The sequence below is a fragment of the Anolis carolinensis genome, chromosome 1 (assembly GCF_035594765.1).
Source record: "Anolis carolinensis isolate JA03-04 chromosome 1, rAnoCar3.1.pri, whole genome shotgun sequence".
Classification (NCBI taxonomy): Eukaryota; Metazoa; Chordata; class Lepidosauria; order Squamata; family Dactyloidae; genus Anolis; species Anolis carolinensis.
The window spans coordinates 119,595,671-119,609,874 of NC_085841.1; the positions used below are offsets into that span (position 1 = coordinate 119,595,671).

The 14,204-nt window shown below is 40.9% G+C and overlaps 1 protein-coding gene across 3 annotated transcripts in view; it reads left to right on the forward strand.

Moving 5' to 3' along the window:
• The window catches only part of phip (pleckstrin homology domain interacting protein), a 90,336-nt gene that overhangs the window by 41,380 nt on the left and 34,752 nt on the right, over positions 1–14,204 (forward strand). For all 3 annotated transcript variants that reach the window (XM_008121974.3, XM_008121977.3, XM_008121982.3), the window contains exons 17-24: positions 2,153–2,378; positions 2,582–2,707; positions 3,384–3,567; positions 3,745–3,868; positions 5,436–5,576; positions 7,258–7,334; positions 7,970–8,201; positions 8,870–8,989. In XM_008121974.3, the coding sequence (XP_008120181.1) occupies positions 2,153–2,378; positions 2,582–2,707; positions 3,384–3,567; positions 3,745–3,868; positions 5,436–5,576; positions 7,258–7,334; positions 7,970–8,201; positions 8,870–8,989 (1,230 nt within the window). The remainder of the gene's footprint in view (positions 1–2,152; positions 2,379–2,581; positions 2,708–3,383; positions 3,568–3,744; positions 3,869–5,435; positions 5,577–7,257; positions 7,335–7,969; positions 8,202–8,869; positions 8,990–14,204) is intronic.

Genomic DNA, 14,204 nt, shown 5'->3' on the forward strand with positions numbered 1-14,204 from the left:
GATCATGCTCCTCCTGAAGACTCATGCCTGCAGTTTGGGGGTCCTCCTGGACTCAGTATTAAACCTGGAGGCCCAGGTGTCGTCAGTGGCCAGGAGGGTCTTTACACAATTAAAACTTGTGTGCCAACTGTGCCCATGTCTTGAAAAATCCAGATCTGGCCATGGTGGTACATGCCTTAGTTGCATCCCATCTGGATTACTGTAATGCGTGGGGCTGCCTCTGAAGAGTGCTTGGAAATTTCATCTGGTCCAAAGAGCTGCAGCCAGGTTGCTAACGGGCTGGCTACAGGGAGCAGACCCTCCCCCCCCCCACCTCCTATTGCAGCAGCTCCATTGGCTGCTTGTTTGTTTCTGAGCACAATTCAAAGTGCTGGCTATGACCTTTAAAGCCCTAGACAGTTCGGGTCCAGGCTATTTGGCTGACCTGCCTGGTCCCTGAGATCTTCAAGCTAAGTTGGTGGGAACGGGAGAGAGGGCCTTCTTAGTGGCTACCCCTTGACTCTGGAACCCCCTGCCCAGAGAGGCCAGAATGGTCCCTTCCCTGCTGTCCGTCCATCAGCAGACCAAAACCTTATTATTTTAATGAAGAAGGTTTTTAAGATCAATTCAGATGGTGCTGAGTTTTTTTAACTTTGAATATGATGTAATGGTTTTTAACAGACATTTTTATACTGTTTATATTTAATTCTGATTTAATTATTGTATATTTGTATATTTTAAATGGTATGCTAATGCTTTTATGTTAAAACGCTTTGAGTCTCCTTCCGGAGAGATAAAGTGGGGCAATAATAATAATAATAATAATAATTCTCAAAAGCAAGCTCAATGGAGAAAACACCATCAAGGCCATAAACACCTGGGCCAAACCTTTCATAAGATACATTGCTGACATCATAAACTGGACACAGGTGGAACTGGACAATTTGGACAGAAAAACAAGAAAATTCATGACCATTCATCATTCACTGCACCCTCGCAGTGATGTTGACCGGCTATATCTGCCTAGAAGATCTGGTGGCAGAGGACTCTTACAAGTAAAACAAGCAGTCAAAGAAGAAGAACATGCCCTGGCAGAATATGTAAAGCAAAGTGAAGAACCTGCTTTGATTGAAGTCAAAATCAGAAACTCCTCAAAGTACAGCAGACAAAAAACCAGTACAAGAAAACCGCACTACAAACTAGAGCTGACAGCTGGTACAACAGAACATTGCATGGAAAATTCCTTAACAAAATTGAAGGAAAAGCTGATAAGGAGAAGACCTGGCTATGGCTCACAAATGGGACACTGAAGGAGACAGAAGACCTGATCCTTGCAGCTCAGGAGCAAGCCATCAGAACAAATGCAATTAAGGCCAAGATCGAAAAATCAGCTGATGACTATGCATCAGACTATGCAAGGAAGCTGATGAAATCATTGATCACATCCTCAGCTGCTGTAAGAAAATCGCACAGACTGACTACAAACAGAGGCACAACTATGTGGCCCAAATGATTCATTGGAACTATTGCCTCAAGTACCACCTCCCAGCAGTAAAGAATTGGTGGGATCACAAACCTGCAAAGGTAATGGAAAATGAACACGCGAAGATACTGTGGGACTTCCAAATCCAGACTGACAAAGTTCTGGAACACAACACACCAGACCTCACAGTTGTGGAAAAGAAAAAGGTTTGGATCATTGTTGTCGCCATCCCAGGTGACAGTCGCATTGACGAAAAACAACAGGAAAAAATCAGCCACTATCAGGACCTCAAGATTGAACTTCAAAGACTCTAGGAGAAACCAGTACAGGTGGTCCCGGTGGTGATGGGCACATTGGGTGCCATGCCAAAAGATCTCAGCCAGCATTTGGAAACAATAGACATTGCCAACTGCAAAAGGACACCCTACTGGGATCTGCTCGCATCATCCGAAAATACATCCCACAGTCCTAAACGCTTGGGAAGTGTTCGACTTGTGATACGAAATCCAGCATATCTATCTTGTTTGCTGTGTCAGACTATGTCGTGTCAATAATAATAATAATAATAATAATAGTAATAATCCTGATAGACATCACTTCTAATTTCTCCAGTTTTGCAGCTAAGTTTGCATTGTTATAAAATTCTAAATTCTAATCTACATCCAGTTTTGTCTATAATTTTATTTACAGATAGCAGATCAGATGTTCTTTCACAGTGATTATCGGCCTCTTATCCGTGATGCCAACAACTTTGTGCTGGATGAACAGACACAGCAAGCACCGCACCTCATGCCTCCCCCATTTTTGGTTGATGTTGATGGTAATCCTCATCCATCAAGATATCAAAGATTAGTTCCAGGACGTGAGAACTGTCGAGAGGAGCAACTTATTCCTCAAATGGGGGTAACTTCCTCAGGTGTGCCCAACCTCAACATTACCTGGAATTTCATAGTTTTCTTGAAGTGCACAGTACTATATTATGTAAAAATAACATATTATGATCTATATAGTATATAACTTATTCAGGAATGCACATTTATATATTTTTGTACTTTAGAGTGCATAAATTGATCTCTTTAGATCTGCTGAAGAACTAAACACAAGTCCTTTTTTCCATAGGACTGAACCAAGTTTTGAGTCAACAAGTTAGCCCTTTGGACAGTATGATACAACGACTTCAACAAGAGCAAGACCAGAGGCGATCTGGAGAGGCTGGAACTAGCAATATTAACAGAATTGGAAGGGGTAAAAAAACTTTTATTTCAACAGCTTAATAGTAAGAACCTGATTATGACATACATTCAGCATATTGTATTTATCAAAATGCAGTATTTGCATACCACCTCATTCTCGCTCCCTCCTTTTACAGTTACTTTCCAATAATAAAACATTTTTGTGGATTAATCAGTTATGAAAATTATCAAGGAAATATAAAGAAGGTTTCAATACTGTGGATTCATAACCTGTCCGTATATGGTTTAATTTGCCAAACAGTCTGAACCCTGAGCAATATGTTCTTAAATGGCTATGAGAAGTATGACCCCTGGGTGGTATGGCGTTTGCATGTATATGTGATCATATAGACTTCAATCCTGAATGGCTTTTTAAACAGAAGAACATTTTCCACTTAAAGAAGGAGCTCTAATGCAACAGTGTCTTCTAGTAACAGAAGTAGTAAGACAATTTTTGCATAGGACTGCACCCTGGTGCTACTTCCAGTGCTATTCCAGAAGGTTTTTGAACAGTCTGGAGCAATTTTCAGTAGGTGCAAGAGAAATGGGAAAGTGGCACCTTTCCCTTTCTAAAGTTCTATTCGTCAGATTTGGTCACATGATCCAAGTTACTAACTTTATACTTATCTCTTATTTTATCTCAGTTTCTCTGCATCATCAGTAAGAATGTTGGTTGATAATTTTTATAGGCTCTGTAACCACCACTTCAGAAGTTCATTCACCACCAAATGTGGGATTAAGACGCAGTGGACAAATTGAGGGAGTACGGCAGATGCATAGCAATGCGCCAAGAAGTGAAATAGCTACTGAAAGGGACCTAGTGGCATGGAGTCGAAGGGTTGTTGTGCCGGAGCTGACAGCAGGAGTAGCCAGGTAAATATAGCATTTATAGCTTGAAACCTGTACATTTGCATTTCTAGACTTACTGTTAATTTGTTTAATAAAAACAAATGGGAGTGTACATGGTTTTGGTTTGCAAAAATTTGAAACTTGTAATTAATTTACATAGAAGTATCGTGTGAAATAAGTTCATATTGATTTCTTTTGTAGTCGACAGGAAGAATGGCGAACGGCTAAGGGAGAAGAAGAAATAAAGATATACAGGTCAGAAGAGAAAAGAAAGCATGTTGTAAGCCATGTTGCAAGAGAGAATAAAACACCTCCTTTGCCGAAGGTATGCGGCACTCTATTTTTTATAATGCAGTTTCATGAAGGCAGGAATCCTTAAGACAGTTACTTAGAGGCAAACCCTATTAGCATTAGCAGGAATAATTCTGCAGTAGAACTGTGTTGAGCCATAGAGTAAAGTTAAAACAGAGCAACATTTTATTCACATAAAAGCAAATTTATGGAAAGCTAGAGATACTGTAGCAATGTATGAGCTAGATCATTATACTGTATCAGTGTTAATTACTGATGTGTGTTTTTAAAAATTAGGTGAGAATAGCTTTGGTTTATTTGCATCTCTGGCATTGTGCCTTGAAGACAAATTTTTAAGAGTTACTGCAGTGATTTCATTGTATATAATCTGTAATAATATTTTTCTAGTGCTTATTCAATAGCTGAAAGATGATTCTTCCTTATAGGAAGATCGAGACAATGAAACAATATCTAAATGTTTTTAGGAGATTCTTGAAAATTTTGGAGTTTTGCTGAAGCCCTAATTGATGTCTGGATTGGAGAATGACCCTGGCAATTGATAACTTTTTTCTGGAATACCTTTTAACCTGCTTCCAGAGCTCAGCTAGCTTATAGATGGTTTGAGGTGCAGGCAGCAGTGAAATGGCACTGTTGACAACTAGAGTGTTATTGCTGGTGGAAGTATAATGATTAATTCAAGCTTGTGCTAGGTATACTCTTAGAATCTATTCTCTTGATGATCAGTATGGTTGGAGGATTAATTTTTATTTTGGCTGATGGGAAGATAATAGTATATTGTCACTAGTTTGCTTCTCACATTATGGATAAGGTTACTTGAATCTCCTTTGTTTTATGTGCCTTATGTTTGAACAGTGTAGTAGTTGAACCTTCAGCACTTCATGGTCCAGTTCTGGTGGATATTTTCTAAATTTCTCCAGCCTGATGTGTTGTATAGGATTCTTGAAGAAGTGGGACTGGATGTGTTGGTTGTATCTTTTTATTTGTTCTAGCTAATCCAATCTGTTTCTATATTTTCATCTATGGTGTCATCATATAAATTATAACACACAATAAAAATATGTATTTAATAAAAAGTAGAATTGTTCATGAATTTATTTTAGAGTGGCAGATTCCGTTCACACAAATATTTATGTAACTATACTGCATTTCAATCAGTGTGAGTCTATCTGGTGATTTCAAACCTTTGAATATTCAGACAGCAACATTAACATAAAAGTATAGGAAACAGACCCTACTGATCACATCTACTGTAATTCAGAAATACCTGCCCTGACTGGCATTGTCTGCCTAGCATTTCACCCAGTATTCTTTCCCAGCTGTACCTAGCATTTCTGGTGATTGTATATGGGATCTTTTGCATGCAAGCATATGTTTTACCAGTTCTCTGCAACACATATGTTTTATTTCTTCTTATATGTTTGGATAATGTGTTGTCAGTGGTTCATCCTTGTCGTCTATATTACACAGAATGTAGCACATTACCATATTTAAAAAATAATGTTCATGTTATCATTGTGCATAAAATTTAATTTCAAGTTATGGCATGTGTTTCTCATAATAGTTATTTTATGTTTTTATAGAATCATACTAATGATCATATATTAGATATTGGTGATTCGAAAAAACAACAGGCCAACCCACATAATTACCGTACTAGATATGCATTGGAAGAAACTCCAAGGCCAAATGAAGATATGGAAAATGGAAGCAGTTCATCAGAGGTAAGACGCTAAGCTATATTTCATTTAAGCATTTTTGCAGGGGAGAGAGGGAGCTTCAGGTAGTAACATTTCACCTGACTACCTTGGCAATTGATGGTGCCATTTTGGCTAATGCCAATACTCAAAAACAAGTTTGCTGCTAATGTATTTGATAGCCCCAAAGCATTCCATAGCTCTTCATTTAGGTAATTTATTTGCCATTGAATTTTAAAACTATTGCATATACAAAAATATTTCATAATATCTAAGTGCAATTTACAAATATGTAAGTGCAATTGCTTTATCTGTTGCATGGTGGCATCAAGGTCTTGAGCTCTGAGACTTTAAAATGTAAAGGGATTGGTTGGGTGAATAAATCTTATTTTCCTGGCATAAATATTGATTTGTGTGCTTTGATCCATATTCTGCTTTTTCTATAAATGGGAATCAGAGCAACCTCAGTTAAAACATAAAATAGATAAATACCTTACAATATAGAACAGAATTCCAGAACATACTAGTAAAATAAAATACAGCAACTAGCCGGTTTGCATCACTTTCCACAGCAAGAAAAGTCTGTTGCCAAAGAGAAAGGTCTTTCTTTGATAGGAAACATAAGAGCAGCCACCTCATTCACATCACAACCTGCAATCATTAGAAGGTAGTAAGGCTGAAGCATCAGAAGACTTTAGTGGAAGCACACAATACCTAAGACAGCCTAAACTGGGGCTGTACAGGGTTATGAAGACTGACTAGAATTTTCAGTTGTGTCTGGAAACATACAGGTAGCCCGAGAGGCTGGTATACCAAGGAACTTTCCTACTCCCTGTAACCAGTCCTGGCCATCAGTTTAACCACGCCACTTTAAACTAGTCTAAGTTTTAAAAGCTATGATGTCAAATGTACTGTTTTAATCCAAAAGGAAACAACTAATATCTGTGTCACTATGGCAAATTAGGTATCTCTGGGTATACTCTTTGCTCTTTTGCTCCAAAGAAGGTGCCCTTGACCCAAAGTCTTACTTCCTGCCTTACTTCCTAAAGCTTGGATATCTAAATTAAATCTGTAGGTGCACACAAACCATGGATCTGACTCTCCTGAGTGGGCCAGATTCTTCATAAAATTGCAAATCACGTTCATCAAAGGGCATGATGTGCCATAGGAGAATGTGAGGTTGGGAGGTGGCCTTTCAGGATTTGGGAAAAGGCAGAAATGGTCCCCAGATGTCAAAAGTTGCCCATCATGCTTTCAATTGGATACCCTTGTATTTAAAGGAGTCTTGAATTAATGTTGGAATAAAGGCTTTAGGACCTTCTTTGGAGCAAAAGAAATCTGTTTTATAATAATATAATATAAACTTTATTTGTATTCCGCCCTATCTCTCTGAGGGGACTCAAATGCTATCATAGCAGGGAGATACTTATCTCCTTACTTTTAGGAAGGACTACATTTTGCCTTTGCTATAGATTTGTGGTAATGAATTAGGATATATGTGTACTCTCACCTTTCAAAAATAATATTGAATATTCTCATTGAGCAGGATCACATAATAACTTGAGTCTTCATTTCTAATAAAGTTGTGAAAGGTTAATGAAAAAACTAAAATGTGTCATATTAGGAGATATATGGACACAATTGCGAGTATTTGTTACTGCTAATGTAGGCAAAATCCACCTTAAATAACATACTGTCTGGTTCTCAGGAGGGAGAAGTTGTTGTTGCCAGCGGTGCAACATCTGAAGATGAAGGAAAGGCATGGCACAGTGATGGTAGTTCTAGGTAAGTGACTGAATGTGAAGATGCAAGTTGTTTATATTTAAATGATCTGTAAGATGTGTGTGTGTGTGTGTGTGTGTGTGTGTATATGTATATAGACACACATACACACACACACACTATATTGTTTAAATAGATTAGAATATAATAATAGCAATGACAATAAAGCAGGAAAATATGCAGAAAAATACTAAATTGAAAGACATTTCTGGGGGTGAAAGTAAAAATAAGATTTAGACAGAAGAGGGAATTCTCCAGAGAACTTATATACCAGAATGCAAGGGCTGCATATAAATAGGAAAAACACCTCTGTCTTTCAAGTGACTGCCCTCATCTCCCTTCAGAGTTCATTTTGAAGATAGGGAAGTTATTAGGTGTGGTGTTTTCATGAGTCATATTGCTGTCCTGAATTCTATTCCTTGCATGTACGCAGCTATTGCTATGATCTAGTCTTAATTTTATAATTAATTTGTGATTAAATATTTTAAAATGGACAGTATAGACAGTTTTATATATAAAACTGCTATATGGAAATGAAAGTGTTGAATATGTTATAATTAGGTAACGTTTGTTCTTGAAATCTGCTTCTACTCATTGTTTTATATACACAATTATATTATTGTATTTTTCTGTCCCAGTGATTATTCTAGTGATTATTCTGACTGGACAGCAGATGCTGGAATTAATCTGCAGCCACCAAAGAAAGTTCCTAAAATCAAGACAAAGAAAGTAGAGAGCAGTTCAGAAGATGAGGAGGGTCCTGAAAAACAAAGGCAAAAGCAAATCAGAAAAGAAAGAAAGAAAGGTATTGAAGACAAAGATGGTCCAACGTCACCAAAGAAAAAGAAACCCAAAGAGAGAAAACAAAAGGTTGTATTATGTTTACAAAACAACTCACTTTTTAAAATGTTTCTTGGTAATGTTGTTTGTGAACTTTCAAGTCATTTCTGATGTATAACAACCCTAAAGCGAACCTACCATAAGGTTTTCTTAGCAAGATTTGATCAGTATTTGTTCTTAATCATAATATTGTTTAATGTCTCCTTTGGCATTAGCATTAAATTAATATGAATGATTACAGCTTAAAATCATCCATAAAAACCATGTGCTTATATTATTTTCAAACTGGAATTGTTTGTGGGAGATGTTAACTTTTTAAGACATGCTGCTTTGGGTGTTCATCTGTAATAAAGTCATAGGTTAGAACATATTTTGTCATTTTCGTTCATTAGTCCCATCACTTCCTTCTTTATTGTTTCAATTCAAAATTAAATCAATTTTATTAAAAATTACTGCGGCACCACCATTAAGAAAATCTAAACAAATTAATAGTTGCTAAAGATAATAGTTTTGCACCTATGCAGACAGTCAAAAAGCTCTTTGGAATAGCCTGGAAAGTAGTATGCAATGACAAATGGAGGTCTAATCAGAGTACAAATGAACTGTAGTTTTCTGTAAGAGTTTGGGTGTAAATGATACCCTCAAGACAGTTTCTTAAAGTGCTACATGTAACTTAGATTTATGTGGGATTTCTTTAGAGGTTGCCTGTGGGAGTGTTATCAGAAAATGGCTTGACATTGGAAGAATGGCTGCCATCAGTATGGATTACAGATCCTTTCCCCCGCCGATGTCCATTTGTACCACAAATGGGAGACGAGGTATTTCATTTTCTGTATTACTTTCTAGGCTTGCTTGTGGTGTTATTTTAGATTGCACTACCAGTCTGTCTTATAATTAGATGGTCTATAAAATAAACAAAACCTGTTTCAAAATTATTATGTTTCATGTAAGGAGATACTGAATTTTAGGCCTATTTCCTATAGCTCAGAATATGTGTATGTGTAATTGTCAAAGGTCAGACGCCAACTGAGAGCCAAAATATAGTTTATTAAAGTAATAGTCCAAAAATAGTTCAGTAAATTATTTAGAGACTTGAAACACTTAATCTTCAGTGTTATTAGGCAGTCAAAGCAGGAAAAACGCCAAAAGCATTAATTGGCATATAATCCGGATTAACCAGAGCTATAATCCGGATTTAACATAGAATACTTGAACTCAGCCCAAAAGCTCAAAACGGGCTTAAAATGGCAAAACAAACAAAGGCAAACAGTTAAAAAGCTCTTTGCTGTGAGCGGCAAAAACAAACGAAACTGGAAGACACGAAGAGTTAGCGGCAAACCGCTGGAGAGACAAACGCTGAGCCAGGAGTTAAAGGAGCAGAACGCTGTAACATAGTCAAGCCGGTCCAAAGTCGGGATAAAGAGAATGCGTCAGGATCGGAAACAAAGCCAGTAGTCAGCAACAGTAGACAGCCACAAAGATAGGAACGACGCCAAGCTGAGTTTGGGAGCAAAGAGATAAGCCGAGTTGAATTCCAGTCCAAGGTCCAAGGGGTGAAGTCATCACTAGAAGGTCCACATCATGGAATGGCACCAAGAGCCAAGACAACGGAGGTGAACAGCAGCTAATGCAAGTCCAGGGAAACCCACACAATTCCAGCCCTCCGTTGCAGAATAACCCGGAACAAACTTACATCTGTTGCAGTCCCAAGCCAGTCTTCAGAATCACGTATAAGAAACCCAATGGCGCCCAGCAACACCTTGCCACACACAAAGCATAGTGACCCAACATCCCCAATTTATTTAGGTTTCCTTGGGCGTCCAAACCTCTAACACCCTTGGATCAGGTGTCCCAAACTCCTCATCAGAATCTGAGCTCCAAACAGCCAACGCCCTTGGATCAGGCGTCCCAAACTCCTCATCAGAGCCAAGATAATCCTGCCCACACCCAACTCTATCCACACCTGTGGAACTACCCTCATTCCTCCAGGCAGACCATGTGGGATCTGCTTCTGAAGATACCCAAGTCTCTCCAGCATTTACAGCATCCATGGACCCAGATTCATCCCCAAGATCCTCCGGAGCCCGTGCCCAATCTGTGCCAACTTCCTCCGTCACCACTGGTTCCTCAGCATCCATTTCCAGCTCAAGATCCCCTCCCAAGTCCCCACATGAATCTTCCTCAGAAGACTCCTCATCAATCTTCCTGATTCTCTTCCTGTATAAATCTTCCAGCGAGCCCTCCTCGCGAGGGTTCTTCCTTCCTCTCCTGATCCCTCCATTATCACTTACAGCCTCAGAAGACTAATTCACAACAGTAATAATTACATGTATTTGGTTCTTTTACTATCACCTTCTCCTGTTGGTTCTGTTAGTTTATTTTTTCTTCTTTTTAACCAGTATTAGAAATACACAGTAAATATCTTTATTCCTGAATTATTTGTCATTTATAATAAAAGATACCTTTTAATTTGTTGACATTGTAAAATTCCATCAGCAAATCTCATCCAAATGTGTGGAAAGAGAGAAAATTGTAACTTGATATCAACAAAAAGCTGATATTAGAATATGTGCACACGTTCATGGTAGAAGAACTTGCTTATCAAGTCCTGAGATATTCAAAGCAAGCCATGCACACATCCATTCATCCATCCCAGTACTTCAAATTGGGCCTGGAAATATATCCGCAGCCAGTGTTGCTAGGTCAGAGCACATGTTATATGATCAAGAGATGGTTGTATCTCTGCAAAAATAGCCCTTGTAGCACCAAAAATGTAACTGAACAATTGATATAGGCGTTGGAAGGCTTTCATTCTAAGTCTGGTATTTTCTCAGTTATCAAAACAGGCAGTGAAATGCACTGTAAGATTCAAAATGCACATGGTTGAATTCTCATTTTGTGGATTTGAGTTTTTGCCTTGCTAGTCACTTTACTTTTTTAATAAGTTCAAGACAAAAGTGCAATTTAAGTGATATCTCATATGCCTATATCTTATTGTGTTAGGAAAATCTTCTATATCTCACTTGAAAATGGGTACTTGCATAAGATTATATAGAAATATGCAAGGAGTAGTTTTAATTGTGATATCATTTTTAAAATGGCGCTGAAGTAGTGGTGCTGGCAACAGGGGTGCTGTGATGACTCATGGGCCATGTAGTCCCGTTCCTAGTGCTGTTGTGACAGATGAAGAGGAAAACTTGGGTTTTCCACCATTTCAGCCAGAAAAGGAACTTTCCCAGCCAGAAATGGAGCCCTTGCACCTGCAGGAGGTTTGTCTTCCAGAAATCTGCCAAACAAGCCCTGAGTCAAAATCTCCCCCTTTTTCTCGCCGTAATTATTATCTCCAGCAAAAAGGAGTGCAGCAGGCTAATCGCAGGAGCTTGAGAATTGCAGCAAAGCATTCAGATGATTAAGCCTGCTTCCATGAGAAATTTTAGGGAGTCATACATCTGGACACAGAAATTGGCTTTCGTTTCTGATTCCCCAGAGAAGTGTTCTCTGGTGGGAAAACGAGGCCTATTTAGGTTCCTTGCTCCCGAAGGAATCTTGCGGAGTCAATTCGTCAGCTACCGGAGCAGCGTGTGTGGACAGCTACTCCTGCTCTCAAGCCTTTGTTCCTGTTCCAAGCCTTCGTTCCCAGCCTTGTTTTTCTCCCCGGATCTTGCCTTGTTTCCCGGACCTCGCCAAGTAATTACCACGGATCTTGTTCTTGCTCCTCGTTTCCTTGTTGCCTTGAATCAAGCTTTGTGTTCCAAGAATCAAGTTACTTTCTAGCCTTGCTCAAGTTCATGGACTAAAGGACCTTGTCATCTCCCCTCACTTTGCTTGGCAAAGTGAGTGTTTCGGTTATTGGATTACAACTTTGGACCTTAATATTTCATATTGGACATTGTTTCTTGGGACTAATTTTGACCTTTCCTGAAAGGTCTATTTCTGGACTATTTCATACACTTGCTTTTATTAACTTTATATATTCCTTCAATAAAGATATTAGATAGATTCTGGTCTCTGTGTATGATTATTGGTGCTCTGCAGCCTGGGTCGTGACAGTTTGACTCCGCCACCCTAAGCACCAATTAACCTAGGCCAGAATGTCTACCGGAACCGTGCCGGGTGGCCAGCCACTCACCTACACCATCGACAAGGACGAAGTGGACCGCATCCGTGACAAGCTCAATGCGCAGGATGGGGAAATAAGGGGTTTGAAGGAGCGCGGAATCCGTCTCCCGGCCATGGCGTTGCCAACCAAGTTTTCTGGAGAAGCTTCTAAGGTTCATGTTTTCCGTCGCCAATGCCAGGCTTATCTAGAGGCCCGTGCTGCCGAGTTTCCCCAAGAAGACGTCAAGGTGGCGTGGATTTACAGTCTCCTAGACGGGCCAGCGGCCAACTGGGCGACGGCACTGTTCGACCAAGCCTCCCCACATCTAAGATCAGCCCAACACTTCTTGGACCACCTTAAGGCGACTTGGGGGATCGAGGACAATTTGGAGGCAGCCGGCCACAAACTCCGGCGCCTCTCCCAAGGAGACAGACCCTTGTCCCAGTACATAGCCGAGTTCCGAGTGCTGGCCCATAACACCGGCTGGAACGATGTAGCCCTCAGAGGACAATTTCGGGAGGGTCTCAACATTGAGATGCTGGAGGAAATCTCCAAGGTGGATCCTCCACACTCTCTTGAAGCACTCATTGATCAATGTTTACGAGCTGAAGTCATGCTTGCCAACAGAAAGCAATGGATCCGAGGCCAGAGCGGTAGGGCTGGAGCGAAACCTCCCACCCCCACCGGCGTCCAGCCGCGTCCTGTGTGGAGACCCCCACCACCAGCCCCATACCCCAGAGGAAGCGAGGAGGTGCCAATGCAGTTTGGCAACGTGCGTCCCAGACTAGATGCCGCCGAGAAGGCCCGCCGCCAACGCCTAAATCTCTGTTGGTACTGCGGAAACGGGGGCCACTTTGCCAGAGAGTGTCCAGCCAAAGGGAAGCCCGCCGCTCGTCTGGCGGCGGCGTCCTCCACGGAGATGAAGACATCTGAGGCGGCTGGCGCGCAGCCGGCGGGGGAAGCCAGCGACCGGGCGTAGAGAGGCTCGCCAACCCGGTCAAAAACCCCACTCAAGAGCCGCCAACCGGGGTCCTATTTCTCCTAGTGGTCACCTTGTGGTCGGTGAAAAAAGGACCCGTCATGGTCCATGCCATGATAGACTCAGGAGCCACAAACAATTTCATTGATAGAGAGTATGCCGACTCTCTGGGATTACAATATCATGATTTCAAGAACGCCCGTGTGGTGCAAGCCATCGATGGCCGTCCCCTCAAGACAGGTCCCGTAAGCCAGTGGTCGGAACCCACCAGAATGTGGATAAGGGAACACATGGAAGAGATTTCCTTCTTTGTTACCGAGGTACCCCACTTCCCTGTGATTTTGGGAATTCCATGGCTGACACTCCACGACCCAAGCATCTCCTGGTCCAACAGAGAACTGCAGTTTGCTTCAAAATATTGCCAAAACCATTGCCTTGTAGCCAAGGTCTGCCATGCCACAGACGCTGAACCCATCATCACCTTGCCCAAGAAGTACTCAGAATATTGGGATGTATTCAATGAAAAGGAAGCCGAGAGACTACCCCCTCATAGACCTTATGACTGTGCCATTGACTTGGTGGAGGGGCCCCCGATCCCGCGAGGACACCTCTACTCCCTGACTGAACCAGAGCAAGAAGCTCTCAGGGAGTTCTTAGAGACAAACCTCCGCAAGGGGTTTATTAGACCCTCTCAATCCCCAGCCGCTTCCCCAGTGATGTTCGTGAAAAAGAAGTCAGGGGACCTACGCTTGGTGGTGGACTATAGAGCATTGAACAATATCACTAAGCGAAACCGGTATCCCCTGCCTTTGATCTCGGACCTCTTAGACCGGCTTCGAGGGGCTAAGGTTTACACCAAACTGGATCTTCGAGGAGCTTATAATCTAGTCCGCATCAGGGAAGGGGACGAGTGGAAGACTGCCTTCCAGACTAAATTCGGTTTATTCGAAACCCT